The sequence below is a fragment of the Oncorhynchus keta genome, chromosome 10, assembly GCF_023373465.1.
Source record: "Oncorhynchus keta strain PuntledgeMale-10-30-2019 chromosome 10, Oket_V2, whole genome shotgun sequence".
NCBI lineage: Eukaryota > Metazoa > Chordata > Actinopteri > Salmoniformes > Salmonidae > Oncorhynchus > Oncorhynchus keta.
This window is the reverse complement of record NC_068430.1, coordinates 8,473,150-8,500,932: the sequence shown is the minus strand read 5'-3', so window position 1 is coordinate 8,500,932 and position 27,783 is coordinate 8,473,150. Positions and strand designations below refer to the sequence as shown.

The following is a 27,783-nucleotide window of genomic DNA, read 5'->3' as shown; positions in this document are numbered from 1 at the left end:
TTATTTTAATACTGGATTGATTGTTTTGTTTTTTGAAGTACTGCATTTACATCACAAAATGTATCGGTTTGACTTTATATTTCAGCTCTGACAGAGACAAATATTGGCTACGTTTGTATCCACGTGAACACATTTTTTAAATGTTTTTACCTTGAAGTGATACTGTAACAATTCCAACGTAGATTATCGAGTAGTTTGTTACATTGTAACAGCTAATTGCAACATGCATAGCTTTGGAACGTCACATTTAACGTTACCTACTGTAACTTTGTGCGCAGTTTCTTTGTAACCAGATAGGCGGGTTTATCTTGGCTGTGGGAGGGTTCGGTGAAAGGGGGAAGTTCAGACCTTCTACTTCTGTTGTCTTTGTGTAAAGCAGTGGAGCGCCCGATCTCACGCTATCACTCTTCCCTCTTCCCCGAATCCTTTTAAAACTCTCCCCTGGGTTTCTACCCTCCCGAACCTCTCCCCTTCTACCCCACCCTCCCCCCGACAACACATCTCAAAACACGGATCGGGTAAGAACATTTAATATATCTCTCTATATATACGTGTGCAATAAAATGTAAAGAAACGCACACCGCATCTGGCTAGCTGGTAGCACGCACAGCCAGGCTTCACGTGGATTTGCCAGGCCGCAGTACTTGCACGCAGCTCATAATAAAGCCAGCACGAGCTGATTTATCAGTCATTTGGTTGCTATTTACGCGTGTTTATTTGTAAATGATCAGTGTTAGGGTGTGCGTAGCCAATATAAAACCGATGTATATTCTTTTTTTTTTTAAATTGCTAGCGTGAATGTCAAATGGACAGTCATTCAAACGATATAGCTCCACATGCTCCACACACGGATGCTAGCCACCCAATTAGTATGCTATGCTAGGTCATGAAGCTAGCACGGAGGGCGCCGGCCGGTGAGGCTCAACTGCACCCAGCTATTCATGAGTGAAATTTAATTCATTGCAGCCAAGTAATCGAACACATTGTCTATTAATTCACGAACTTGAACAGCAAGTTTGTTTCGCTCGGGATTCACTCTTGTGGGGGGGGGGGACTATTAACCAGCTTGTTAGCCTAACATGCTAGCTAGCGAAATGTATCTCTCGCCAGCAATGTGCTTAGTTACTAGCGAACTTAAAGATGCACGTGAACATGAATCATTGCTATGATGACCACTCTTAACGAAGTTAGATTGTTACTTTTAGCCTAAAGGCAAGTTACTGTGCATGACTCCTGATTATACAGTACTAATAATAATCATGCGTGCAACAGCCTCACACTAGAAGGCCCCATTCTTGTTTGCCAATCATATCTCAACTCCACACGATACTACCATGGAGTTCAGATACTTGACTACGTTCTTGTTTTTGCAAATTAATTTATTTCCCCTCTTATAATAATGGCAATCCGTTTTAGAACTAAAAGCTGCTGTTGCTGAAAGAAATTGCATTATTTTTATGTTTTTTTTTAGCAGCTTACTTGTAAAACAGGGTCCTTAAATTATTTCAGCTCTAGACCCAATTTAAAAATGTAACGTCCTCCCATGACCCAAATGGAAAAATAAATAGCGTGTGATTTATAGATGTATTCTCGTAACTCGTGCCCCACCTCTTACATGCCCAGTGCCCACTTTGTGTTTCCTACCCATAGTTTAAGAGACCCTCTTGCTAAACCGTAATTTGAGATCAATAGCTAGCTATTTGGTGTTAGTGTTCAAAAGGCTGATGGGTAAAAACCAAAAACCCAGCTATTCTATACTTTTCACTGATCTCACATTCTATACTCAATTGTTCTCCTGCTTGACCCTCAGCCCTATACTCTTCATCCTATGCACTATTCTAAAATGTCTTACTGTTCTCTTGTCCCAACTCCAGATCCCATCTTTGTGACCAAAGACCCCCCAGTTTTGACACCTTAATCTACAGCTTCTCCCATCCAGTACTAATTATGGACTCCGGTGTGATTGAAGGAGGACTCAATGTCACCCTCACCATTCGATTGCTGATGCACGGCAAGGTGAGTGACCGCCCACAGCAGGTGTGACTTTAGTGTTAGCCCACAGAGATAAAGGCTAGGCAATGTCACCCTCACCATTCGATTGCTGATGCACGGCAAGGTGAGTGACCGCCCACAGCAGGTGTGACTTTAGTGTTAGCCCACAGAGATAAAGGCTAGGCAATGTCACCCTCACCATTCGATTGCTGATGCACGGCAAGGTGAGTGACCGCCCACAGCAGGTGTGACTTTAGTGTTAGCCCACAGAGATAAAGGCTAGGCAATGTCACCCTCACCATTCGATTGCTGATGCACGGCAAGGTGAGTGACCGCCCACAGCAGGTGTGACTTTAGTGTTAGCCCACAGAGATAAAGGCTAGGCAATGTCACCCTCACCATTCGATTGCTGATGCACGGCAAGGTGAGTGACCGCCCCCTACAGCAGGTGTGACTTTAGTGTTAGCCCACAGAGATAAAGGCTAGGCAATGTCACCCTCACCATTCGATTGCTGATGCACGGCAAGGTGAGTGACCGCCCACAGCAGGTGTGACTTTAGTGTTAGCCCACAGAGATAAAGGCTAGGCAATGTCACCCTCACCATTCGATTGCTGATGCACGGCAAGGTGAGTGACCGCCCACAGCAGGTGTGACTTTAGTGTTAGCCCACAGAGATAAAGGCTAGGCAATGTCACCATGACCTTTCAATTGCTGATGCACGGCAAGGTGAGTGACCGCCCACAGCAGGTGTGACTTTAGTGTTAGCCCACAGAGATAAAGGCTAGGCAATGTCACCATGACCTTTCAATTGCTGATGCACGGCAAGGTGAGTGACCTCCCAGAGCAGGTGACAGCAGGTTGTGACTAGAATGTTTTGGCCCGCTGAGCTAAAGCCTCTCAGGCATTTAAGCTCGGGGAGCAAACACAAGTCTTCAGCTCTCAGACCAGGTTACCCATTTAAACATGGTTCGCCAAACCACCCCTATTAATGGTCCACGTGATCTTTTCAAATGACCAAACTCCTCTTTTACGCTGCAACTCTGTTTATCATAGTCGCTTTAACTATACCTACATGTACATACTACCTTAATTAGCCTGACTAACCGGTGCCCCCGCACATCAACTCTGTAGCGGTACCACCTGTATATAGCCTCCACATTGACTCTGTACTGGTACCACCTGTATACAGCCTCCACATTGACTCTGTACCGGTACCACCTGTATATAGCCTCCACATTGACTCAGTACCAGTACCCCCTGTATATAGCCTCCACATTGACTCTGTACTGGTACCACCTGTATATAGCCTCCACATTGACTCAGTACCAGTACCACCTGTATATAGCCTCCACATTGACTCTGTACTGGTACCACCTGTATATAGCCTCCACATTGACTCTGTACCAGTACCACCTGTATATAGCCTCCACATTGACTCTGTACTGGTACCACCTGTATATAGCCTCCACATTGACTCTGTACCAGTACCACCTGTATGTAGCCTCACTACTTTACTTATCTATTGTTTACTGAATACCTTTTTTAAAATTATTTTTTTTATACTTAACTGCATTTTTGGTTAAGGGCTTGTAAGTAAGCATTTCACTGTAAGGTCTACTACACCTGTTGTATTCGGCACATGTGACAAATACACTTTGATTTGAATGATTTTCAAAAATCATCTGTTCTCTTTTAGGAAGTCGGAAGCATCATCGGCAAGAAAGGTGAATCTGTGAAAAAGATGAGAGAAGAGGTGAGAAGCACACACACGTCTTTTTGTTTGTGCATATGCTGCCGCGAGAAAGTCATGTTTCCTCAATGCCTAATTTCTCGTCTCCCCTGTGGTTTCCAGAGCGGGGCTCGCATTAACATCTCAGAGGGGAACTGTCCTGAGAGGATCATCACTCTGGCAGGCCCCACCACTGCCATCTTCAAAGCATTCTCCATGATCATCGAAAAGCTGGAAGAGGTAACTTGTGGTAACACTGTACTAGATCGGACAGACTGTTCATTTGTCGTTATGGCACCTGTAGGAAATATGATGTTGCTTCCTCAGTCCAGCCAAGGTGCAGGATAGATGAACAGACTGGAGACGTGTTCAGCTGCTCTTTTAAGAAAAATGGAAGTTAATATAAAATGTTTTTAACTATCCTGTTTTTGTATTTCAAGTTCTAGTTGTCCTCAGTGACTGAACACCTCATATCCATCGACCATTGTGGTTAAAGGTGGAGCTGGAGAGTAATTCATCTATTTATTTATATATATTTTTACCCCCTTGTCTCCCAGGACATCAGCAGCTCCATGACGAACAGCACGGCCACCAGCAAGCCCCCGGTCACCCTACGCATCGTGGTGCCAGCCAGCCAGTGTGGCTCCCTCATCGGCAAGGGGGGCTGCAAGATCAAAGAAATAAGAGAGGTTGGTAGTAGCCTATAAAGGAGGGTGTAGAATGGAATCCCAACAACTGACCCCTGATCATCACTTGAAACACAATCGATATATAGAATCTCAATTAAAAATAAGGACATGATCAGTGCCATATATAAAATACATTTTAAAGAGATATTAAAGCAAATGAAAACGCTGACAGATTATAATCGCTAAATGTTTTAATTCTTATGGGACCTATTCACTGCCTAGCAGATGTCTTTAGGGATTCAATTAATTCTCCCAGTAACACTGGTGGGTGGAGGGAGAGAGATCTACTCTGGTTTATATCTACTAGAGGAGCTGTCAGTAACACTGGTGGGTGGAGGGAGAGAGATCTACTCTGGTTTATATCTACTAGAGGAGCTGTCAGTAACACTGGTGGGTGGAGGGAGAGAGATCTACTCTGGTTTATATCTACTAGAGGAGCTGTCAGTAACACTGGTGGGGGGAGGGAGGAGAGATCTACTCTGGTTTCTATCTACTAGAGGAGCTGTCAGTAACACTGGTGGGTGGAGGGAGAGAGAGAGACCAGAGTAGAGCCCTATCTACTAGAGGAGCTGTCAGTAACACTGGTGGGTGGAGAGAGAGAGAAACCAGAGTAGAGCTCTATCTACTAGAGGAGCTGTCAGTAACACTGGTGGGTGGAGGGAGAGAGAGAAACCAGAGTAGAGCTCTATCTACTAGAGGAGCTGTCAGTAACACTGGTGGGTGGAGGGAGAGAGAGAGAGATCTACTCTGGTTTCTATCTACTAGAGGAGCTGTCAGTAACACTGGTGGGTGGAGGGAGAGAGAGAGAGAGATCTACTCTGGTTTCTATCTACTAGAGGAGCTGTCAGTAACACTGGTGGGTGGAGGGAGAGAGAGAAACCTAGAGCTCTATCTACTAGAGGAGCTGGTGGGTGGAGAGAGAGAGGAGAGATCTACTCTGGTTTCTATCTACTAGAGGAGCTGTCAGTAACTCTGGTGGGGGAGGGAGAGAGAGAAACCAGAGTAGAGCTCTATCTACTAGAGGAGCTGGTGGGTGGAGGGAGAGAGAGGGAGAGATCTACTCTGGTTTCTATCTACTAGAGGAGCTGTCAGTAACTCTGGTGGGGGGGGAGGGAGAGAGAGAAACCAGAGTAGAGCTCTGGTTTATATCTACTAGAGGAGCTGGTGGGTGGAGGGAGAGAGAGGGAGAGATCTACTCTGGTTTATATCTACTAGAGGAGCTGTCAGTAACTCTGGTGGGGGGGGGAGAGAAACCAGAGTAGAGAGAGGACCAGGGAGTAGAGTTTCTATCTACTAGAGGAGCTGGTGGTGGAGGGAGAGAGAGAGAGATCTACTCTGGTTTCTATCTACTAGAGGAGCTGTCAGTAACACTGGTGGGGGAGGGAGAGAGAGAAACCAAAATCAAGAGCTCTTTTACTAGAGGATTTGCTGGTGGGTGGAGCAAAGAGTCCAGAGGAGAGATCTCTCTGGTTTCTATCTACTAGAGGAGCTGTCAGTAACTCTGGTGGGTGGAGGGAGAGAGAAACCTCTCTCTGAGCTCTATCTACTAGAGAGCTGGTGGGTGGAGGAGAGAGATCTCTCTGTTTCTATCTACTAGAGGAGCTGTCCTCTCTCTCTGGTCTATCCCAGAGTAGAGCTCATCTCTAGAGGAGCTGGTGGGTCTCTCTGAGAGATCTACTCTGGTTTCTATCTACTAGAGGAGCTGTCAGTAACACTGGTGGGGGGAGGGAGAGAGAGAAACCAGAGTAGAGCTCTATCTACTAGAGGAGCTGGTGGGGGGAGGGAGAGAGATCTACTCTGGTTTATATCTACTAGAGGAGCTGTCAGTAACACTGGTGGGGGGAGGGAGAGAGAGAAACCAGAGTAGAGCTCTATCTACTAGAGGAGCTGGTGGGTGGAGGGAGAGAGATCTACTCTGGTTTCTATCTACTAGAGGAGCTGGTGGGTGGAGGGAGAGAGAGGGAGAGATCTACTCTGGTTTCTATCTACTAGAGGAGCTGTCAGTAACATAACAACAACAAGGTCTGGGGAAAGTATCATACTCGGTCCTGTCCTCTCTCTCTCTCTGGCAAAAATCTCTCTGACTTTTTTTGAACTTCTGTCCTCTCTCTCTCTCTGTCGGCTCTTTGTCCTCCTCTCTCTCTCTGTCCATCTGTAGCAAATGAAGTCCTGTCTATCCTCTCAACCTGTCTCTCTCTCTGTCCTCTCTCTCTCTGTCCTCTCTCTCTCTGTCCTCTCTCTCTCTGTCCTCTCTCTCTGTCTCTGTCTCTCTCTCTCTGTCCTCTCTCTCTGTCTCTCTCTCTCTCTCTGTCCTCTCTCTCTCTGTCTCTCTCTCTCTCTGTCCTCTCTCTCTCTGTCTCTCTCTCTCTCTCTCTGTCTCTCTCTCTCTCTCTGTCCTCTCTCTCTGTCCTCTCTCTCTCTCTGTCTCTCTCTCTCTCTCTCTATCTCTGTCCTCTCTCTCTGTCCTCTCTCTCTGTCCCTCTCTCTCTCTCTCTCTCTCTGTCCTCTCTCTCTCTCTCTGTCCTCTCTCTCTCTCTCTGTCCTCTCTCTCTGTCCTCTGTCCTCTCTCTCTCTGTCCTCTCTCTCTCTGTCTCTCTCTCTCTGTCCTCTCTCTCTCTGTCCTCTCTCTCTCTCTCTGTCCTCTCTCTCCTCTCTCTCTCTCTCTGTCCTCTCTCTCTCTCTCTGTCCTCTCTCTCTCTCTCTGTCTCTCTCTCTCTCTCTGTCTCTCTCTCTCTCTCTGTCCCTCTCTCTCTCTCTCTGTCCTCTCTCTCTCTCTCTGTCCTCTCTCTCTCTGTCCTCTCTCTCTCTGTCTCTCTCTCTCTCTGTCCTCTCTCTCTCTGTCCTCTCTCTCTCTGTCCTCTCTCTCTCTCTGTCCTCTCTCTCTCTCTGTCCCTCTCTCTCTCTCTCTCCTCTCTCTCTCTCTCTCTGTCCTCTCTCTCTCTCTCTGTCCTCTGTCTCTCTCTCTCTGTCCTCTCTCTCTGTCCTCTCTCTCTGTCCTCTCTCTCTCTGTCCTCTCTCTGTCTCTCTCTCTGTCCTCTCTCTGTCCTCTCTCTGTCTCTCTTATAACCTCTCTCCTCTCTCTCTCTCTTCTCTGTCCTCTCTCTGTCCTCTCTCTCTCTCTCTGTCCTCTCCTCTCTGTCCTCTGTCCTCTCTCTCTGTCCTCTGTCCTCTCTCTCTGTCCTCTCTCTCTCTCTCTGTCCTCTCTCTCTCTCTCTCTCTCTCTTACTCCTCTGTCCTCTCTCTGTCTCTCTCTCTGTCCTCTCTCTGTCCTCTCTCTGTCCTCTCTCTCTCTCTCTGTCCTCTCTCTCTCTCTCTCTCTCTCTGTCCTCTCTCTCTCTCTGTCCTCTCTCTCTCTCTCTGTCCTCTCTCTCTCTCTCTCTCTCTCTCTCTCTGTCCTCTCTAGTCGACAGGTGCTCAGGTACAGGTGGCAGGGGACATGCTTCCTAACTCTACAGAACGGGCCATTACTATCGCAGGGACGCCTCAGTCCATTATCGAGTGTGTCAAGCAGATCTGTGTCGTTATGCTCGAGGTAAGTGTAAGTCATATCCTCAGATCATCTATTTAATTCATCATAAATATACATTTTCTTCATAAAGAAATGACCCTTCCATTCTCTTTGGTAATAGTATCTCTTGCTCAATTCTACAAAAAGTTTTTGAAAGCAGTTGTTGAATTGAACCCATTCTCTCTTGTGTGTCCTACAGTCTCCCCCTAAGGGGGTCACCATCCCGTACCGACCCAAACCTTCAGGATCCCCTGTCATCTTTGCTGGAGGACAGGTATGTTTCATATATTTGTATTTTATTCAAACTACCGGTGCTTGAAAGGGGACGCGGGGGAGGGGGGGGTTGCTTAGAGAAGAAAACAACGCGTTATCCTCCTCTACCTGTGTACTTATTAAGAGGGTTCAGAGGTGGTGGTGGTGGTGGTGGTGGTGGTGGTGGTGGTGGTGGGGGCCAAGTCTAGGTCCAAGAGGCTTCTAAACATCGTCTACCCCCGAGCCATAAGACTCCCGAACATCAAGTCAAATGGATACCCAGACTGATTGCATTGTCCTCTCCCCCTCTTTTACACATGCATATTCATAGTCACTTTCATAACTCTACCTAGATGTACATATTACCTCAACTAACTGGTGCCCCTGCACATTATTGACTGTACCGGTACCCCCCTGTGTATAGTCTCACTATTGTTATTTTACTGCTACTCTTTAATTATTAAAAAAAAAACTGCATTGTTGGTTAAGCGTTTGTCTACTATGCCTGTTGTTATAGGCACATGTAACTAATAAAGTTTAATTTGAAGTAGTGTTCCATTTGAGATGCTGTGTGTGTGTGTGTGGAAGTGGCTCTTGTGTCTGTGTCACGATGTTGATGGGATGCCTGTGAACACGTTGTTGTTGTTTCAGGCGTACGCAGTTCAAGGACAGCATGCCATACCCCAGCCAGACGTAAGTGATGTTCTGTTGTCACCTTTCCATTGATGCTTCCTGTGTCCCTATCATCTCTGATCTACCATCTCTACTCTACCTATCCTCTCTGATCTACCATCTCTACTCTACCTATCCTCCCTGATCTACCTACTCTACCTATCCTCTCTGATCTACCATCTCTACTCTACCTATCCTCTCTGATCTACCATCTCTACTCTACCTATCCTCCCTGATCTACCATCTCTACTCTACCTATCCTCCCTGATCTACCATCTCTACTCGACCTATCCTCCCTGATCTACCATCTCTACTCGACCTATCCTCCCTGATCTACCATCTCTACTCGACCTATCCTCCCTGATCTACCATCTCTACTCGACCTATCCTCCCTGATCTACCATCTCTACTCTACCTATCCTCTCTGATCTACCATCTCTACTCTACCTATCCTCCCTGATCTACCATCTCTACTCTACCTATCCTCCCTGATCTACCATCTCTACTCTACCTATCCTCTCTGATCTACCATCTCTACTCTACCTATCCTCTCTGATCTACCATCTCTACTCTACCTATCCTCTCTGATCTACCATCTCTACTCTACCTATCCTCTCTGATCTACCATCTCTACTCTACCTATCCTCTCTGATCTACCATCTCTACTCTACCTATCCTCCCTGATCTACCATCTCTACTCTACCTATCCTCTCTGATCTACCATCTCTACCTATCCTCCCTGATCTACCATCTCTACTCGACTCTACCTATCCTTTCAGTTTTGCTGGTGTATTGACAGCTCACCACCTCAGCATATCACTATGGGTTTAGGATTGAGTTGTTAGTTCAGGATGAGCCTTGTATTACTGCCTCGGTGATACTGTGTTGATTATGCCTGGTTGGTTTTGGTCGGGGCCCAGGAGAGAGAGATACTACACATGTTCTGTCCTATCCATCCGCCAGAAGACTGTAGGAAACCATTCCAAACAGAGTCCCGAGTTGTCCTGAGCTGCAGTGGAAAGACCGTGGAGTATAAATGAATAGAATGATTCCCCAAGCCACGCAACAATCGTCCATTTTAGAGCAACAGTTTGTGGATAACATGCGCTAACTGGTCAAGACAACTGGCTCTAGTTCACGAGGTTACGCCATGCATTGCAACTATTGGCAAAAAAAAAAAAGGTTTTGCCAATAGTAAATTAGCATTTCTTATTGGACGCGTCAGGAAGTCCAGGATCCAGTTGCAGAGGGAGGTGTTTAGTCCCAGGGTTCTTAGCGTAGTGATGAGCTTGGAGGGCACTATGGTGTTGAACGCTGAGCTGTAGTCAATAAACAGTATTCTCACGTAGGTGTTTGGTACCCAATGAGCACGACCTCATCTACTATTATACATGTCTGGATGAATGTTGTGGTGAATGAAATGGTTTCTGTACTGTACTGACCATGCTTCTTTGCCCGTTTCTCTCCCCCCCCCCCCCCCCGCCCCATCTCTTACCCTCACAGTCTTCCTCTGCCTCTATCTCTCCACAGCTCACCAAGCTCCACCAGCTGGCCATGCAGCAGAGCCCCTTTCCCATGGGCCCCAACAACACAGGATTCCAAGGTACTGGGGACTTGACCATACAATCGCTTGTAGAAATACAGTTTTTAAAAGGTTCTGTAAACCACTGCGCTCAGAACTGGTGTGTTGGGACCAAAATGAGATCAGCAGTAGGTTTCACTCAATATATTTAATGCTTTAAAAAATAATAATAATAATGTTTTATTAATGAAGGCAACAGGTTGTGAAAGACCAATGTTTGGGCTGCTACGGTCATCGTTCGTGTGTCACCCTGATAGAAACAAACTCCTTGAGGAAGGCCTCACCTCCTGTTTTGTAACATTTTGTTTCAATGAACACGCCACTACATTAACAGTGTTTTAATATAATGAATAGTCCCACATTAACAGTGTTTTAATATAATGAATAGTCCCACATACCACTACATTAACAGTGTTTTAATATAATGAATAGTCCCACATACCACCACATTAACAGTGTTTTAATATAATGAATAGTCCCACATACCACTACATTAACAGTGTTTTAATATAATGAATAGTCCCATTAACAGTGTTTTAATATAATGAATAGTCCCACATACCACTACATTAACAGTGTTTTAATATAATGAATAGTCCCACATACCACTACATTAACAGTGTTTTAATATAATGAATAGTCCCATTAACAGTGTTTTAATATAATGAATATGCCACTACATTAACAGTGTTTTAATATAATGAATAGTCCCACATGCCACTACATTAACAGTGTTTTAATATAATGAATAGTCCCACATACCACTACATTAACAGTGTTTTAATATAATGAATAGTCCCACATACCACTACATTAACAGTGTTTTAATATAATGAATAGTCCCACATGCCACTACATTAACAGTGTTTTAATATAATGAATAGTCCCACATACCACTACATTAACAGTGTTTTAATATAATGAATAGTCCCACATACCACTACATTAACAGTGTTTTAATATAATGAATAGTCCCACATACCACTACATTAACAGTGTTTTAATATAATGAATAGTCCCACATACCACTACATTAACAGTGTTTTAATATAATGAATAGTCCCACATACCACTACATTAACAGTGTTTTAAATGAATATAATGAATAGTCCCACATACCACTACATTAACAGTGTTTTAATATAATGAATAGTCCCACATACCACCACATTAACAGTGTTTTAATATAATGAATAGTCCCACATACCACTACATTAACAGTGTTTTAATATAATGAATAGTCCCACATACCACCACATTAACAGTGTTTTAATATAATGAATAGTCCCACATTAACAGTGTTTTAATATAATGAATAGTCCCACATACCACTACATTAACAGTGTTTTAATATAATGAATAGTCCCACATACCACTACATTAACAGTGTTTTAATATAATGAATAGTCCCACATACCACTACATTAACAGTGTTTTAATATAATGAATAGTCCCACATACCACTACATTAACAGTGTTTTAATATAATGAATAGTCCCACATTAACAGTGTTTTAATATAATGAATAGTCCCACATGCCACTACATTAACAGTGTTTTAATATAATGAATAGTCCCACATACCACTACATTAACAGTGTTTTAATATAATGAATAGTACCACTACATTAACAGTGTTTTAATATAATGAATACATACCACTACATTAACAGTGTTTTAATATAATGAATAGTCCATTAACAGTGTTTTAATATAATGAATAGTCCCACACCACTACATTAACAGTGTTTTAATATAATGAATAGTCCCACATACCACCACATTAACAGTGTTTTAATATAATGAATAGTCCCACATACCACTACATTAACAGTGTTTTAATATAATGAATAGTCCCACATACCACTACATTAACAGTGTTTTAATATAATGAATAGTCCCACATACCACTACATTAACAGTGTTTTAATATAATGAATAGTCCCACATACCACTACATTAACAGTGTTTTAATATAATGAATAGTCCCACATACCACCACATTAACAGTGTTTTAATATAATGAATAGTCCCACATACCACTACATTAACAGTGTTTTAATATAATGAATAGTCCCACATACCACTACATTAACAGTGTTTTAATATAATGAATAGTCCCACATACCACTACATTAACAGTGTTTTAATATAATGAATAGTCCCACATACCACTACATTAACACTGTTTTAATATAATGAATAGTCCCACGTTCCTCTTGGTCCTGGTTGTTTATTTCTACATTGTTGTGTTTTTGTCTTGTTGATTTAGGAGGGATGGATGCGTCTGCCCAGACCAGTTCCCATGAGATGACCATTCCAAATGATGTAAGTATTTCCACAGTGATGACTCTGACCCGCCCATTTTAAGTGGTTGGACAGTTCAAACTGTCAATCACATCCATTCTAGTCGATTGGCTAAACTGACTACCTGGTTTTCTCCCTCTTTCTAGTTGATTGGCTTAACTGATTTCCTGTTCCTCCCCTCCCTCTAGTTGATTGGCTGCATAATCGGTCGCCAGGGTTCTAAGATCAATGAGATCCGTCAGATGTCGGGTGCTCAGATAAAGATCGCCAACCCTGTGGATGGCTCCGCAGACAGACCGGTCACCATCACTGGTTCTGCTGCCTCCATCAGCCTGGCAGAGTACCTCATCAACGCCAGGTCAGACACAACATCACAGTTCGATCAAATACCACATCCGTTATTCCTAGAGTCAGAGAGGGGAGTCAGAGAGGGGAGTCAGAGAGGGGAGTCAGAGAGGGGAGTCAGAGAGGGGAGTCAGAGAGGGGAGTCAGAGAGGGGAGTCAGAGAAGGGAGTCAGTCAGTCTGACCGTTGCAAAATTCCAGAAACGTTCCCCAAAATTCCTAGGATGACTGTTTCCCTGTTGGAGGACTTCCTGCATGGTCCCTCCTGGTTCCTGGAATCCTCCAACCGGTGGTCTTTGGGTTCTGGGACATTCTTGACTTTTAGTTTCTGGTCTTGGTTGGTGGAGCAGGCTTTTGATCTGGCCCAACACTAACTAATACAGAGCTGGGTTGGAACAGAAGCCTGCAGCTCTCCAGAACTATAGTAACGCAGTATTCTACCATGCCCTTTCTGGTATCAACCCACCACCCCGCACCACTGTACTTGGGCCGTTGACATTTGGGCGCCTCCCAGTAATACAGTACAATGTGTTTGTGTTCGACTGACCGCCTCGCCTCCTAACACCAACCTCTAAAATCATGTACTGTTATTGTACTGGCTCTCTGCTGAATAGTTCAGTGTGTTTTGAGGGCATCAGTTTAAAAACAAGACAGTGAACACAATCATTCGTCTTGATCACATAATGAGTAGCTATTTGGGATTCAAGGTGATTTGTAGTTCAGCGACTCTGTGCAGCCCGGCTGCAACATTGTCTGTCTCAAATACGCACACTTGTCTCTAGAAACATGAGTCAGACTTGTAATGATGTCATCTTCCCGTGTCCTCACTGACGGCTGCTATGCCTAGTTGTCCTTTTGCCTTGTCTATCAGACTGTCACCCCCCCCTGACTGTCAGTCTGTCCCCCCCCCATCCCCCTCCTGTCAGTCTGTCTCCCTCCCTCCCCTGACTGTCAGTCTGTCCCCCCCTCATCTCTCCCTTCATACTCACCAGCCTTCCCTGTAACCCGTCCCAACTGTCAGTCTGTTTCCCCCCTCCCTCCCCTTACTGTCAGTCTGCCCCCCCCCCACCCCTAATTTCTCCCTTCATACTCACCAGCCTTCCCTGTAACCCATCCCAACTGTCAGTCTGTTTCCCCCTCCCTCCCCTTACTGTCAGTCTGTTTCCCCCTCCCTCCCCTTACTGTCAGTCTGTTTCCCCCTCCCTCCCCTTACTGTCAGTCTGCCCCACCCCTCATCTCTCCCTTCATACTCACCAGCCTTCCCTGTAACCTGTCCCGACTGTCCCTCTTTTTCCTTGTCTCTGTTGTTTCTACAGCGTAGAGTCCTCTAAACCCTCCTCCTCGAACCCCGAACAGACCCACAGCACCAGCCTCCTCTGCCCTCCTCTTCTCTCCACCACTACCACCTCCTCTCCTGCTGCTACTTCCTCTACTGCTTCTTCCTCCTCCTCCTCTTCTTCCTCCTGTTTGGCGCCCCCTTCCTCCATCTCTCTGTCCTTGTTGGTTCCTCCAGACACTCCCTCTGACTCCCCTACTATCCCCTGTGTCTCCAGTCTGCTCAGTCTTAAGCCCCTCCCCCTCCTGGCCCTCCACTCAGCCAATCCTGAGCCAAAGCTCTCCCCAGAGCTGGGTTCCAAGTCTAAGAGGCGAAGGCTTTCCCCTTACTAACACTACAGACGTCCCAAATGACACTTACTGTATAGTGCTCTACTTTTGACCATGGCCCTATGCCCAATAGGGTTCCATTTGGGATGTAGTCAAGCTTAGTGTTGTCTGTACTGGGTCTTGCTGTACCGTTGTACCTGGCTGTGCATCATGCTTCTTAACTTTAAAAAATAATAATAATAATAATAATAATAATAAAATGGAAAAAGCCACACACACAAAAAAAATCTAAATGCCCAGATGTGGCCTGAGGTCTCGTCCCCATGTCTTGTGGATCCACTGCTTGGTTTTGTCACCTTCACCAAAGGACTCTCGAGTCCCTGTCCTTTCAATCTAACGACACTCTGCATCAGCATGGACACTCTGTTCTCAGACTGACTTATTGACTAAAATCTTGTTGTTGGTTCCTCTTCTTTCTGTAAGCTCAGGTAACACCTCTCATGTCCTCTTTATATTGAGATCTTAAACTGGATTTAATTTATTCTGAGGAAAAGATTGGAATATGAACTTTGCCATACCTGGGTAATATGTGTGGTAGCTAGTTACATTTGTTGTAAACTGTTTATTATATTGCTGATGTCCTTGATTGAACACATTTAGTGTAACATGTTGAAGTAGTCTCACTGGGTGTCACGCTCACTTTAATAGTTTATCCTCCAGTATCACGTGTTATCTCATTTTAAATCACCCTCATTTTTGGGTCATTGGACCTCCTATGACTTCAGGAAATGGAGAAATGGAAATCTTCGTAAGTAAAGTAGTGTAGAATGATTGAATCGAGGCGTAGACCTACTGCATGGCCAGCTCAAATGCTGCTCAGCACTGCTTTATAATCCTTCAGTACTGGGCAGAAGTCGGCGACAGCAATTCACAGTATGGAAAAGAAGTTGATGTGAAGGACACGGGATCCTCTCAGCTGATTTGGATATTTGAATCAACAGAGGGGGGTTTGTTTCTATTGGGGTAGATGTTTTTGCATTGTGAATTGTAAGAACCTCGGATGAGTTTGTAAAAGTTTTTAAATTGTAAAAAGGTTTTATCGTGTCTGATTTGAAATGCACAGCTTGGCTTATTCTCTGCCCCCTTCGATCTCTCAATGTGTGTCTCTCCAGGCTCTCATCTGAAGCAACAGGACTGGCGACCAACTGATAGAACAGGCTCTGCATAGATGTGATCTGCACTAACCCCCCCCCCCCCCCCACACACACACACACACACACATTTGACCTTCTACCACTCATCGTTCCATCACTCAGCTCTCTCCTTTAGTGGTCAATGCAACTATCCAACATAGTTTTCCTTTTTTTATGTTTTTTTTATTTTATTTTGTCATTTAAAAATCACGCCACCCATTTTAAATTAATAATAATTTGTTTATCTGCATTCATTTGTTTTTACGAAGAAAACAATTTGGTTTTTAGGTCCCTTTTTGAGTCCGTGTTGAAAGTTTTTTAATGATTTATTCTTAGATTTATTTTTTGGGGGGGAATGAAAGCTCTCCTTGTCTGTCTTTACACTGTCACAAAAGACGGAGAATAATCTGAAGGTTTAATTCTGTAAAAGGTAGATTTTTTTTTCTCTTTAAAAATGAAAAGGAAAAAATAAATAAAAGCCTCTAAAATAAAAATAGATTGACTGTTTTTTTCCCGTGCATATTTAAACCCCTCTAGTCATTTTATTCATTGAATATCTGCAGAAACTCACCTTGATTTTAATGTTTGTCACCAAAGGGGGAAATGTGGAGCTTGTGTTGTCACTACTGGTGCTTTGGGTATGACAAATATCTCTTAACAGTACTAGCATTCATGGAAAATGCTCTAAAAACACATACAAACACATTTCACCTTAAACCTTTTTGTTTCCTTGTCATTCCTATTTTTCTATCTTCTCTTTTACCCCGTGTCATGTTCAGGATGTGTCCCAAATTGCACACTAGTTCCTATGTAGTGCACTATTAACGTAATGAGGGTGCCATTTGGGATGCCGACTATATTGCTGGGGTCGGAAGGTTGTTGGGGTTCTGCTCGAGGGCTAGGAAGCAGAGAGGACGATCCTCATTTTTCTTTAAAGATAATTACCGCAAAAAAAAAGTTGCAATATTTGTTTTAAATGGAGGAAATATTTTTGTTTTAACTACCAAAGGGGATCGAATCCTGAATAATGACAGGTGTGTGTGTCTAAGTGTGAGGAGAGAAAATAAGATATATTATGAATGATCGTTATTAAGCTGAAACTAATATTAATGGATGATCGTTATTAAGCTGAAACTAAGACAAAGAAAAGGGTGTTTTAAATTGGTTAACACTAGTTTCCTGCTCTTTGCTGAAGTCAGAATTTATTTTTTATTATTTGCAGGAAATAAATATTTTGTGCACGTTTTTGGAAAGACTGTAGACCTGGGTGCCACCACATTGTTAAAATAAACTACAGAAATAAAGATGTGAAATGCTCAAACTTCAAATTCTCGGTCTTTGCGTTGCTTCATTGTGTGGTGTGTGTGTGTGTGTGTGTGGGGGGGGGGGGGGGTTCTACTCTATGCATTCGGTTATCTGGGATGTTCCCTGCTATGCTTTTATAAATGTCATTCTGCATTAATAACCAAAACTGAAACATTGCCAGTTTTTGAACAGTGAGTCGTTTATTTCTTTCTTAATTTGCTTCTTAAATATATTTATTGTACACAGATACAATACATAATGCAATATAAAACAAACAGTTCTTTTTTTTTCTTTTTTTAATAAAGTAGGAGTCTTTTTTTGATTCAGCATTACGGAAACGAGCCTGATCCCAGATCTGTCTGTAACGCTCTTGCCAAACATTGGTGTTCCTGACAATGACCATAGGAGTTAGTAAGACAATCCTAACGAACTGGTCTGGGACCAGGCTAATTTGAAAACATACAAGAATGACCCTCTATTTCTCCAGTCACCAGAGGGCATTGATCTTTTTGCTGTATTGGCAACAAAACAATGAATTATTTATCCGTTTGATGACATCTGTCTGGATGTCATTCAGCATAAGACCTAGTAGTTAATGAAGTTAATGCTTGACTTTATGGGACAGAATACATTCTGAGATCAGAACATTCAAAATAAACACTATAAAACCTTAATATATTAAGGAGCTGCCATTTTATAGCTTATCAAATGGAACCTGCTGAGTCATCCCGATAGAGTGGACTGTGAAGTTGGAGTGGAATCCTCAATGCTACAGAGGATTTAATGGAGACTGTTCAAACATGGGCCTCTATTGTGTCCCAGTTCTGCCCTAGTTTACACTTCCACACTCCCTGTGGAGCAAAACAAAACATGGGTCTGGTTGATGGTTCCACCATATTTCTTAATCCAGTCCTTTTCAATCCATGAACGGAATAGAACAAGTGCACATTTAGGGAAGGGTGGAGAATCGGGATGCAACCTTTAGTTGCCAGGGAACTAACTAGTTGCCAAGTAACTAGTTAGGAACAAACTCATCTGTTGCTGTTGAGTTGGTTAGTTTCCATAGAGATGGGATAGATGGGTCATTGGTGAGTGGCGGTGATGTCATAGAACTAGAATCCCTTTAGGTTCTGTTTCTATGGGTGATAAGTCCCTTTGATCTGAGCCTCATGCTCTGACTGACATCTGCATTTGGACAGGAAGTACAATCCAACCCATACATACTATATTACAAGCATGCTCTAGTGATCTATCTGTACACTTCTAGATGCACATGGTCTGTGACCGAGGTTTCGTCCCGAATGGCACCCTATTCCTTAAGAAGTGCGCTACTTTTGACCCAAAGCTGTGGGGAAAAGTAGCACACTATATATAGATAAGGATGCCATTTGAGATTTGACCTGAGGTTTTGTTCTCAAAGGTATCCTAGTAGGTGGTATTGCATTTTAATACAGTATAAACACTGCAATACCAAAGAAATACAATAGTTGATCTACAAAAACATGTCAAGACAGACCCTGAAAGAAAAGGGCTGGGCTATAGGTTAGTTTTGCTCCATGCTGTAGCCAGGGGAATGATTCTGAGTTTGTGGACATATTGCTTGTTCTTTAGCTATTATTGTTCTGTTCTCCAGCCTGTGTCTTAATGCCAAAGAAATAGAAGCACTCGATTAGATTCTATTTCTATGCTAACTAATGCCCTGTCATTATGAACAGCATCCGGTACCATACCAAATAGAATTTCTATGTTAGAATATCTATGTTCAGATTCAGTAGGCAACTGTTGAACGCTTCAGATAGAAATGTCATGAATAGAGCTGACATGATTTCTTTGTCAGAGAGGCATGCTTGTTCTATATAACATATTTCTATATGAGCATTCCACAACGTCGTGCCCTGCTTGACGCAACCCAGTTCTGCAACGGAAACCGTTTACCGTTTACTCTAGGAGCCAAACGGAAGCAAACGGAATGAAACGGGGAGGGACCTACCTGAATTTGTCCAATAGAAAGTCTTGTTTTCGTTGCACAACGGTTTCCGTTATGAATACACCCCTGTTCTGTCTGGTACAATACAATAACGCCCTCTAGTGTAAAACATCAGTCAGCACCATTACATGATACAGTGATAACATTTTAACTCATACAAATGATATTTCTTCCTTGTATAGTGTGTCAAGAGGTCAGATATTTACATACAGTTAATGTTAACATAAATAAAATACAAATTGTATACAAAATTAGGACAACAAAATCCCTGATGCAAAACTATAAATACATGAAATTGTAAACAACTTAAATAATGTAGACATTGATTTTCTCTTGTACTCAATAAATAAATGAAATGACACTCAGTGCATAATGCTGGTGAGGAAACACAGGAATTTGAACATAAATAATCACTACAAATGAAGTAAACATTAAGTGCAACAAAAAAACAAACATTAGGTGCCTCACCGATGATGTGGACATTGACAATTGGAAGGTGTAATGACACTAATATTGTGAAATCTGAATGGGAGACATTACATAGGGAGATGTTGAAATATGACACTTTTTTTGTTGTTTTTGTTTTGTTTTTGTTTACAAAATCAAGAAGTAAGAAACCACAGGGTGGATAGTGAAGGAATCACTACAACATGTAGACATTATATCAATTGTCTGGTGGTGCAGAGGTCACTGTAGGTGAGTTGAAGTGTTTTTGCAAGGCTGGGTTTGGGGAGTGTTAGCATGGTCTAAGACCAGTTTATGTGTTATAATGACCAAAGGAGTTGGAAGGAAGCAGAAACAGATCTGTCCAGTAGGGCTGGGGGTGTAGGACTGGGGGAGTAGGGCTGGGGGTGTAGGACTGGGGGAGTAGGGCTGGGGGTGTAGGGCTGGTGGAGTAGGGCTGGGGGAGTAGGACTGGGGGAGTAGGGCTGGGGGAGTAGGACTGGGGGAGTAGGGCTGGGGGAGTAGGGCTGGTGGAGTAGGACTGGGGGAGTAGGACTGGGGGAGTAGGGCTGGGGGAGTAGGGCTGGGGGTGTAGGACTGGGGGAGTAGGGCTGGGGGAGTAGGACTGGTGGAGTAGGGCTGGGGAGTAGGGCTGGGGGAGTAGGACTGGGGGAGTAGGGCTGGGGGTGTAGGACTGGTGGAGTAGGGCTGGGGGAGTAGGGCTGGGGGAGTAGGACTGGTGGAGTAGGGCTGGGGGTGTAGGGCTGGGGGAGTAGGGCTGGGGGGAGTAGGACTGGTGGAGTAGGGCTGGGGGAGTAGGGCTGGGGAGTAGGGCTGGTGAAAAGGACTGGGGAGTAGGGCTGGGGGAGTAGGGCTGGGGAGTAGGGCTGGTGAATAGGACGGGAGTAGGGCTGGGGGAGTAGGGCTGGTGAATAGGACTGGGGAGTAGGGCTGGGGAGTAGGACTGGGGAGTAGGGCTGGGGGAGTAGGGCTGGTGAATAGGACTGGGGAGTAGGGCTGGGGGAGTAGGACTGGGGAGTAGGGCTTGGGGAGTAGGGCTGGGGGAGTAGGGCTTGGGGAGTAGGGCTTGGGGAGTAGGGCTGGGGGAGTAGGACTGGGGAGTAGGGCTGGTGAATAGGACTGGGGAGTAGGGCTGGGGAGTAGGGCTGGGGAGTAGGGCTGGGGGAGTAGGGCTGGGGGAGTAGGGCTGGCATCTGGTCTCACCAGTTGGTGCTGGGGGGCCTATGGTGCTGGGGCTCTGTGCAGCCTGAGTGGTCCAGCTCTGCACTGTCACAGTCAGAGTCATCATACAGGCCCTAGGTTAGAGGAATAGAGGGAGAGGTCGAGTTAGACAATGGCAATGGGCCATCCATCTCACCTTCATATTAGCCTGGATACCAGTTTGCTTGTGCTATCATTCCCCTCTGGAACGATAGCACAAACAGAACGGTACCCAGGCTACCTGTGCATTACCTGGTTTGTTAATATTCTGTCCTCCTAAAACAGGACCCTGGTGATCAGGGAAAACTAAGGTCCCTACACTAGAGCAAAATCCAAATGTAACCATATGTTCTATAATAGTGATGTTGGCCCTATAACGATGAGAGAATGTATTATAATGGAATTCCTGCTCTCCTCATTTCTCTGTCGTTTATGGCTAAACATAACAGTTCCCATGGTAACCCTACCTCACAGTTCTAGTTGTCATAGTAACCCTACCTCGTAGTTTCAGTTCCAGTCGTATAGTTGTCATAGTAACCAGAGCCCTTACCTACCTCATAGTTCTGCCCCGTGTTGAGCTGGGTCTTGACCTGGCGTATGGCGGCCTCCTTCTCTGATAAACCGTCGGCCGGGTCGAGGGCGGGGTCGGCGGGGATCTCCGACCCCTGGGACAGAAGGTCGTCGCTCTTGTCGTCCAGCCGCTCGTCTGTGTTGGTACTGACCACGTCCGGCGTGCCGCTGTGGGAGTGGTCACTGGTGTTGCCCTCCTCTCCGTCCGACACGGACACGGCAGACAGGTTCTCAGAGCTGAAGGTGGACAGGGACTGACACTTGGTTATGCTTACTGGTCGACTGCATGAGGAAGACAAGAGGAGCAGGACATAGATTAACTCCTTGGGCTCTCACAGACACAAGCTCAATTTTGATATACCAAGAGGTTCTTTCTGCTGGACTATGTACTACTATAGACTCATGACTGTATAATGAATCATGACTATATACTACTATAGACTCATGACTGTATAATGAATCATGACTATATACTGTATAATGAATAATGACTATATACTGTATAATGAATAATGACTATATACTACTATAGAATCATGACTATATACTACTATAGAATCATGACTATATACTGTATAATGAATAATGACTATATACTGTATAATGAATAATGACTATATACTGTATAATGAATAATGACTATATACTGTATAATGAATAATGACTATATACTACTATAGAATCATGACTATATACTACTATAGAATCATGACTATATACTGTATAATGAATCATGACTATATACTACTATAGAATCATGACTATATACTGTATAATGAATAATGACTATATACTGTATAATGAATAATGACTATATACTACTATAGAATCATGACTATATACTGTATAATGAATAATGACTATATACTACTATAGAATCATGACTATATACTGTATAATGAATCATGACTATATACTACTATAGAATCATGACTATATACTGTATAATGAATCATGACTATATACTACTATAGAATCATGAGTATATACTACTATAGAATCATGACTATATACTGTATAATGAATCATGACTATATAGTACTATAGAATCATGACTATATACTGTATAATGAATCATGACTATATACTGTATAATGAATAATGACTATATACTGTATAATGAATAATGACTATATACTACTATAGAATCATGACTATATACTGTATAATGAATAATGACTATATACTGTATAATGAATAATGACTATATACTACTATAGAATCATGACTATATACTGTATAATGAATCATGACTATATACTACTATAGAATCATGACTATATACTGTATAATGAATCATGACTATATACTACTATAGAATCATGACTATATACTACTATAGAATCATGACTATATACTGTATAATGAATCATGACTATATAGTACTATAGAATCATGACTATATACTGTATAATGAATCATGACTATATACTACTACAGAATCATGACTATATACTACTATAGACTCATGACTGTATAATGAATCATGACTATATACTGTATAATGAATAATGACTATATACTGTATAATGAATAATGACTATATACTACTCTCTCCAGATGAAATCTACGTCTTGTGACGGCCGGCCGCCCAACAACCTGCCCGCTTGACCCTATCCCCTCCCTCTCTTCTCCAGACCATTTCCGGAGACCTTCTCCCTTACCTCACCTCGCTCATCAACTCATCCCTGACCGCTGGCTATCCCTCCCGTCTTCAAGAGAGCGAGAGTTGCACCCCTTCTGTATAAAAAACCTACACTATCCCTCCGATGTCAACAACTACAGACCAGTATCCCTTCTCTCTTTTCTCTCCAAAACTCTTGAGCGTATATCCTGTGGCCAGCTCTACCGCTATCTCTCTCAGAATGACCTTCTTGATCCAAATCAGTCAGGTTTCAAGACTAGTCATTCAACTGAGACTGCTCTTCTCTGTATCACGGAGGCGCTCCGCACTGCTAAAGCTAACTCTCTCTCCTCTGCTCTCATCCTTCTAGACCTATCGGCTGCCTTCGATACTGTGAACCATCAGATCCTCCTCTCCACCCTCTCCGAATTGGGCATCTACTGTATAATGGCCCACGACTATTGCGTACTACCTAGAATCAGGTGACTCCTACCAGGTGGCGTGGCTATATCTGTCTCCTCACCACGCGCTCTCACCACTGGTGTCCCCAGGGCTCTGTTCTAGGCCCCTCTTATCATGACTATATATATACTACTGTATAATGAATAATATACTGTATAATCTCGCTATACACCAAGTCACTTGGCTCTGTCATAACCTCACATGGTCTCTCCTATCATTGCTATGCAGACTACTACACACAATTAATCATCTCCTTTCCCCTTCTGACGACCAGGTGGCTATATCGCATCTCTGCATGTCTGGCAGACATATCAGTGTGGATGACGGATCACCACCTCAAGCTGAACCTCAGCAAGACGGAGCTCCTCTTCCTCCCGGGAAGGACTGCCCGTTCCATGATCTCGCCATCACGGTTGACAACTCCATTGTGTCCTCCTCCCAGAGCGCTAAGAACCTTGGCGTGATCCTGGACAAGAACCATGACTATTCTCAACTAACATCAAGGCGGTGTCCCGTATCCTGAATAGGTTCATGCTCTACAACATCATGACAGAGTACGACCCTGCCTCACACAGGAATCATGCTAGGTCCTAATCCAGGCACTTGTCATCTCCTGTCTTGATTACTGCAATCGCTGTTGGCTGGGCTCCCTGCCTGTGCCATTAAACCCTACAACTCATCCAGAACGCCGCAGCCCGTCTGGTGTTCATGACCTTCCCAAGTTCTCTCACGTACCCCGAATCCTCCGCTATATCCACTGGCTTCCAGTTGAAGCTCGCATCCGCTACAAGACCATGGTGCTCGCCACGGAGCTGTGAGGGGAATCATGCACCTCAGTACCTCCAGGCTCTGATCAGGCCCTACACCCAAACAAGGGCACTCGTTCATCCACCTCTGGCCTGCTCGCCTCCCTACCACTGAGGAAGTACAGTTCCTGTATCAGCCCAGTCAAAACTGTATCGCTGAATCTGGCCTATAATGGTGGAACAAACTCCCTCACGACGCCAGGACAGCGGAGTCAATCACCACCTTCCGGAGACACCTGAAACCCCACCTCTTAATGAATACCTAGGATAGGGTAAGTAAGGGTAGGTAATCCTTCTCCCCCCAACAAGATTTAGATGCAAGTGGCTGTTCCACTGGTTGTCATAAGGTGTATGCACCAATTTGTAAGTCGCTCTGGATAAGAGCGTCTGCTAAATGACTTAAATGTAAATGTACTATAGAATCATGACTATATACTACTATAGAATCATGACTATATACTGTATAATGAATAATGACTATATACTGTATAATGAATAATGACTATATACTGTATAATGAATAATGACTATATACTGTATAATGAATAATGACTATATACTACTATAGAATCATGACTATATACTACTATAGAATCATGACTATATACTGTATAATGAATCATGACTATATACTACTATAGAATCATGACTATATACTGTATAATGAATAATGACTATATACTGTATAATGAATAATGACTATATACTACTATAGAATCATGACTATATACTGTATAATGAATAATGACTATATACTACTATAGAATCATGACTATATACTGTATAATGAATCATGACTATATACTACTATAGAATCATGACTATATACTGTATAATGAATCATGACTATATACTACTATAGAATCATGACTATATACTACTATAGAATCATGACTATATACTGTATAATGAATCATGACTATATAGTACTATAGAATCATGACTATATACTGTATAATGAATCATGACTATATACTGTATAATGAATAATGACTATATACTGTATAATGAATAATGACTATATACTACTATAGAATCATGACTATATACTGTATAATGAATAATGACTATATACTGTATAATGAATAATGACTATATACTACTATAGAATCATGACTATATACTGTATAATGAATCATGACTATATACTACTATAGAATCATGACTATATACTGTATAATGAATCATGACTATATACTACTATAGAATCATGACTATATACTACTATAGAATCATGACTATATACTGTATAATGAATCATGACTATATAGTACTATAGAATCATGACTATATACTGTATAATGAATCATGACTATATACTACTACAGAATCATGACTATATACTACTATAGACTCATGACTGTATAATGAATCATGACTATATACTGTATAATGAATAATGACTATATACTGTATAATGAATAATGACTATATACTACTATAGAATCATGACTATATACTACTATAGAATCATGACTATATACTGTATAATGAATAATGACTATATACTGTATAATGAATAATGACTATATACTGTATAATGAATAATGACTATATACTGTATAATGAATAATGACTATATACTACTATAGAATCATGACTATATACTACTATAGAATCATGACTATATACTGTATAATGAATCATGACTATATACTACTATAGAATCATGACTATATACTGTATAATGAATAATGACTATATACTACTATAGAATCATGACTATATACTGTATAATGAATAATGACTATATACTGTATAATGAATAATGACTATATACTACTATAGAATCATGACTATATACTGTATAATGAATCATGACTATATACTACTATAGAATCATGACTATATACTGTATAATGAATCATGACTATATACTACTATAGAATCATGACTATATACTACTATAGAATCATGACTATATACTGTATAATGAATCATGACTATATAGTACTATAGAATCATGACTATATACTGTATAATGAATCATGACTATATACTGTATAATGAATAATGACTATATACTGTATAATGAATAATGACTATATACTACTATAGAATCATGACTATATACTGTATAATGAATAATGACTATATACTGTATAATGAATAATGACTATATACTACTATAGAATCATGACTATATACTGTATAATGAATCATGACTATATACTACTATAGAACCATGACTATATACTGTATAATGAATCATGTCTATATACTACTATAGAATCATGACTATATACTACTATAGAATCATGACTATATACTGTATAATGAATCATGACTATATAGTACTATAGAATCATGACTATATACTGTATAATGAATCATGACTATATACTACTACAGAATCATGACTATATACTACTATAGACTCATGACTGTAAAATGAATCATGACTATATACTGTATAATGAATAATGACTATATACTGTATAATGAATAATGACTATATACTACTATAGAATCATGACTATATACTACTATAGAATCATGACTATATACTGTATAATGAATAATGACTATATACTGTATAATGAATAATGACTATATACTGTATAATGAATAATGACTATATACTGTATAATGAATAATGACTATATACTACTATAGAATCATGACTATATACTACTATAGAATCATGACTATATACTGTATAATGAATCATGACTATATACTACTATAGAATCATGACTATATACTGTATAATGAATAATGACTATATACTGTATAATGAATAATGACTATATACTACTATAGAATCATGACTATATACTGTATAATGAATAATGACTATATACTGTATAATGAATAATGACTATATACTACTATAGAATCATGACTATATACTGTATAATGAATCATGACTATATACTACTATAGAATCATGACTATATACTGTATAATGAATCATGACTATATACTACTATAGAATCATGACTATATACTACTATAGAATCATGACTATATACTGTATAATGAATCATGACTATATAGTACTATAGAATCATGACTATATACTGTATAATGAATCATGACTATATACTACTATAGAATCATGACTATATACTACTATAGAATAATGACTATATACTGTATAATGAATCATGACTATATACTACTACAGAATCATGACTATATACTGTATAATGAATCATGACTATATACTGTATAATGAATCATGACTATATACTACTATAGAATCATGACTATATACTGTATAATGAATCATGACTATATACTGTATAATGAATAATGACTATATACTGTATAATGAATAATGACTATATAGTACTATAGAATCATGACTATATACTGTATAATGAATAATGACTATATACTACTATAGAATCATGACTATATACTGTATAATGAATCATGACTATATACTGTATAATGAATCATGACTATATACTGTATAATGAATCATGACTATATACTGTATAATGAATCATGACTATATACTACTATAGAATCATGACTATATAC

General features: G+C 41.6%; 3 protein-coding genes across 16 annotated transcripts in view; 1 reads left to right on the top strand and 2 right to left on the bottom strand.

Moving 5' to 3' along the window:
• The first annotated feature begins 230 nt into the window (after positions 1-230).
• LOC118379595 (poly(rC)-binding protein 2-like) lies at positions 231-17,200 on the top strand. Of its 10 annotated transcripts, none has more exons than XM_052526417.1 (12): positions 231-518; positions 1,875-2,016; positions 3,690-3,746; positions 3,846-3,962; positions 4,280-4,411; positions 7,815-7,943; positions 8,119-8,193; positions 8,823-8,864; positions 10,374-10,446; positions 12,697-12,752; positions 12,920-13,089; positions 15,852-17,200. In XM_052526417.1, the coding sequence occupies exons 2-12, from the start codon at positions 1,948-1,950 to the stop codon at positions 15,886-15,888; spliced, it is 957 nt and encodes a 318-aa protein (XP_052382377.1). In that variant the 5' UTR covers positions 231-518; positions 1,875-1,947; the 3' UTR covers positions 15,889-17,200. The 10 variants fall into 10 exon arrangements, with proteins under 10 accessions (XP_052382377.1, XP_052382374.1, XP_052382372.1 ...); XM_052526414.1 differs by having other exon boundaries at positions 12,691-12,752; XM_052526412.1 differs by having other exon boundaries at positions 10,347-10,446.
• A 2,728-nt stretch (positions 17,201-19,928) lies between these two features.
• Positions 19,929-20,822, bottom strand: LOC127932608 (uncharacterized). The gene has a single exon (XM_052528620.1). It carries the CDS (start codon positions 20,820-20,822, stop codon positions 19,929-19,931), a length of 894 nt encoding a protein of 297 aa, XP_052384580.1.
• LOC118380936 (mitogen-activated protein kinase kinase kinase 12-like) overlaps positions 20,757-27,783 on the bottom strand; it is a 109,732-nt gene continuing 102,705 nt past the window's right edge. For 4 of the 5 annotated variants that reach the window (XM_052526404.1, XM_052526403.1, XM_052526406.1 and 1 more), the window contains exons 15-16: positions 21,384-21,681; positions 20,757-20,924 (exon numbers count right to left, since the gene is read on the bottom strand). In XM_052526404.1, coding sequence (XP_052382364.1) covers positions 20,829-20,924; positions 21,384-21,681 — 394 coding nt within the window. In that variant the 3' untranslated portion in view covers positions 20,757-20,828. The remainder of the gene's footprint in view (positions 20,925-21,383; positions 21,682-27,783) is intronic. The other variant, XM_052526407.1, reaches the window with a different exon arrangement.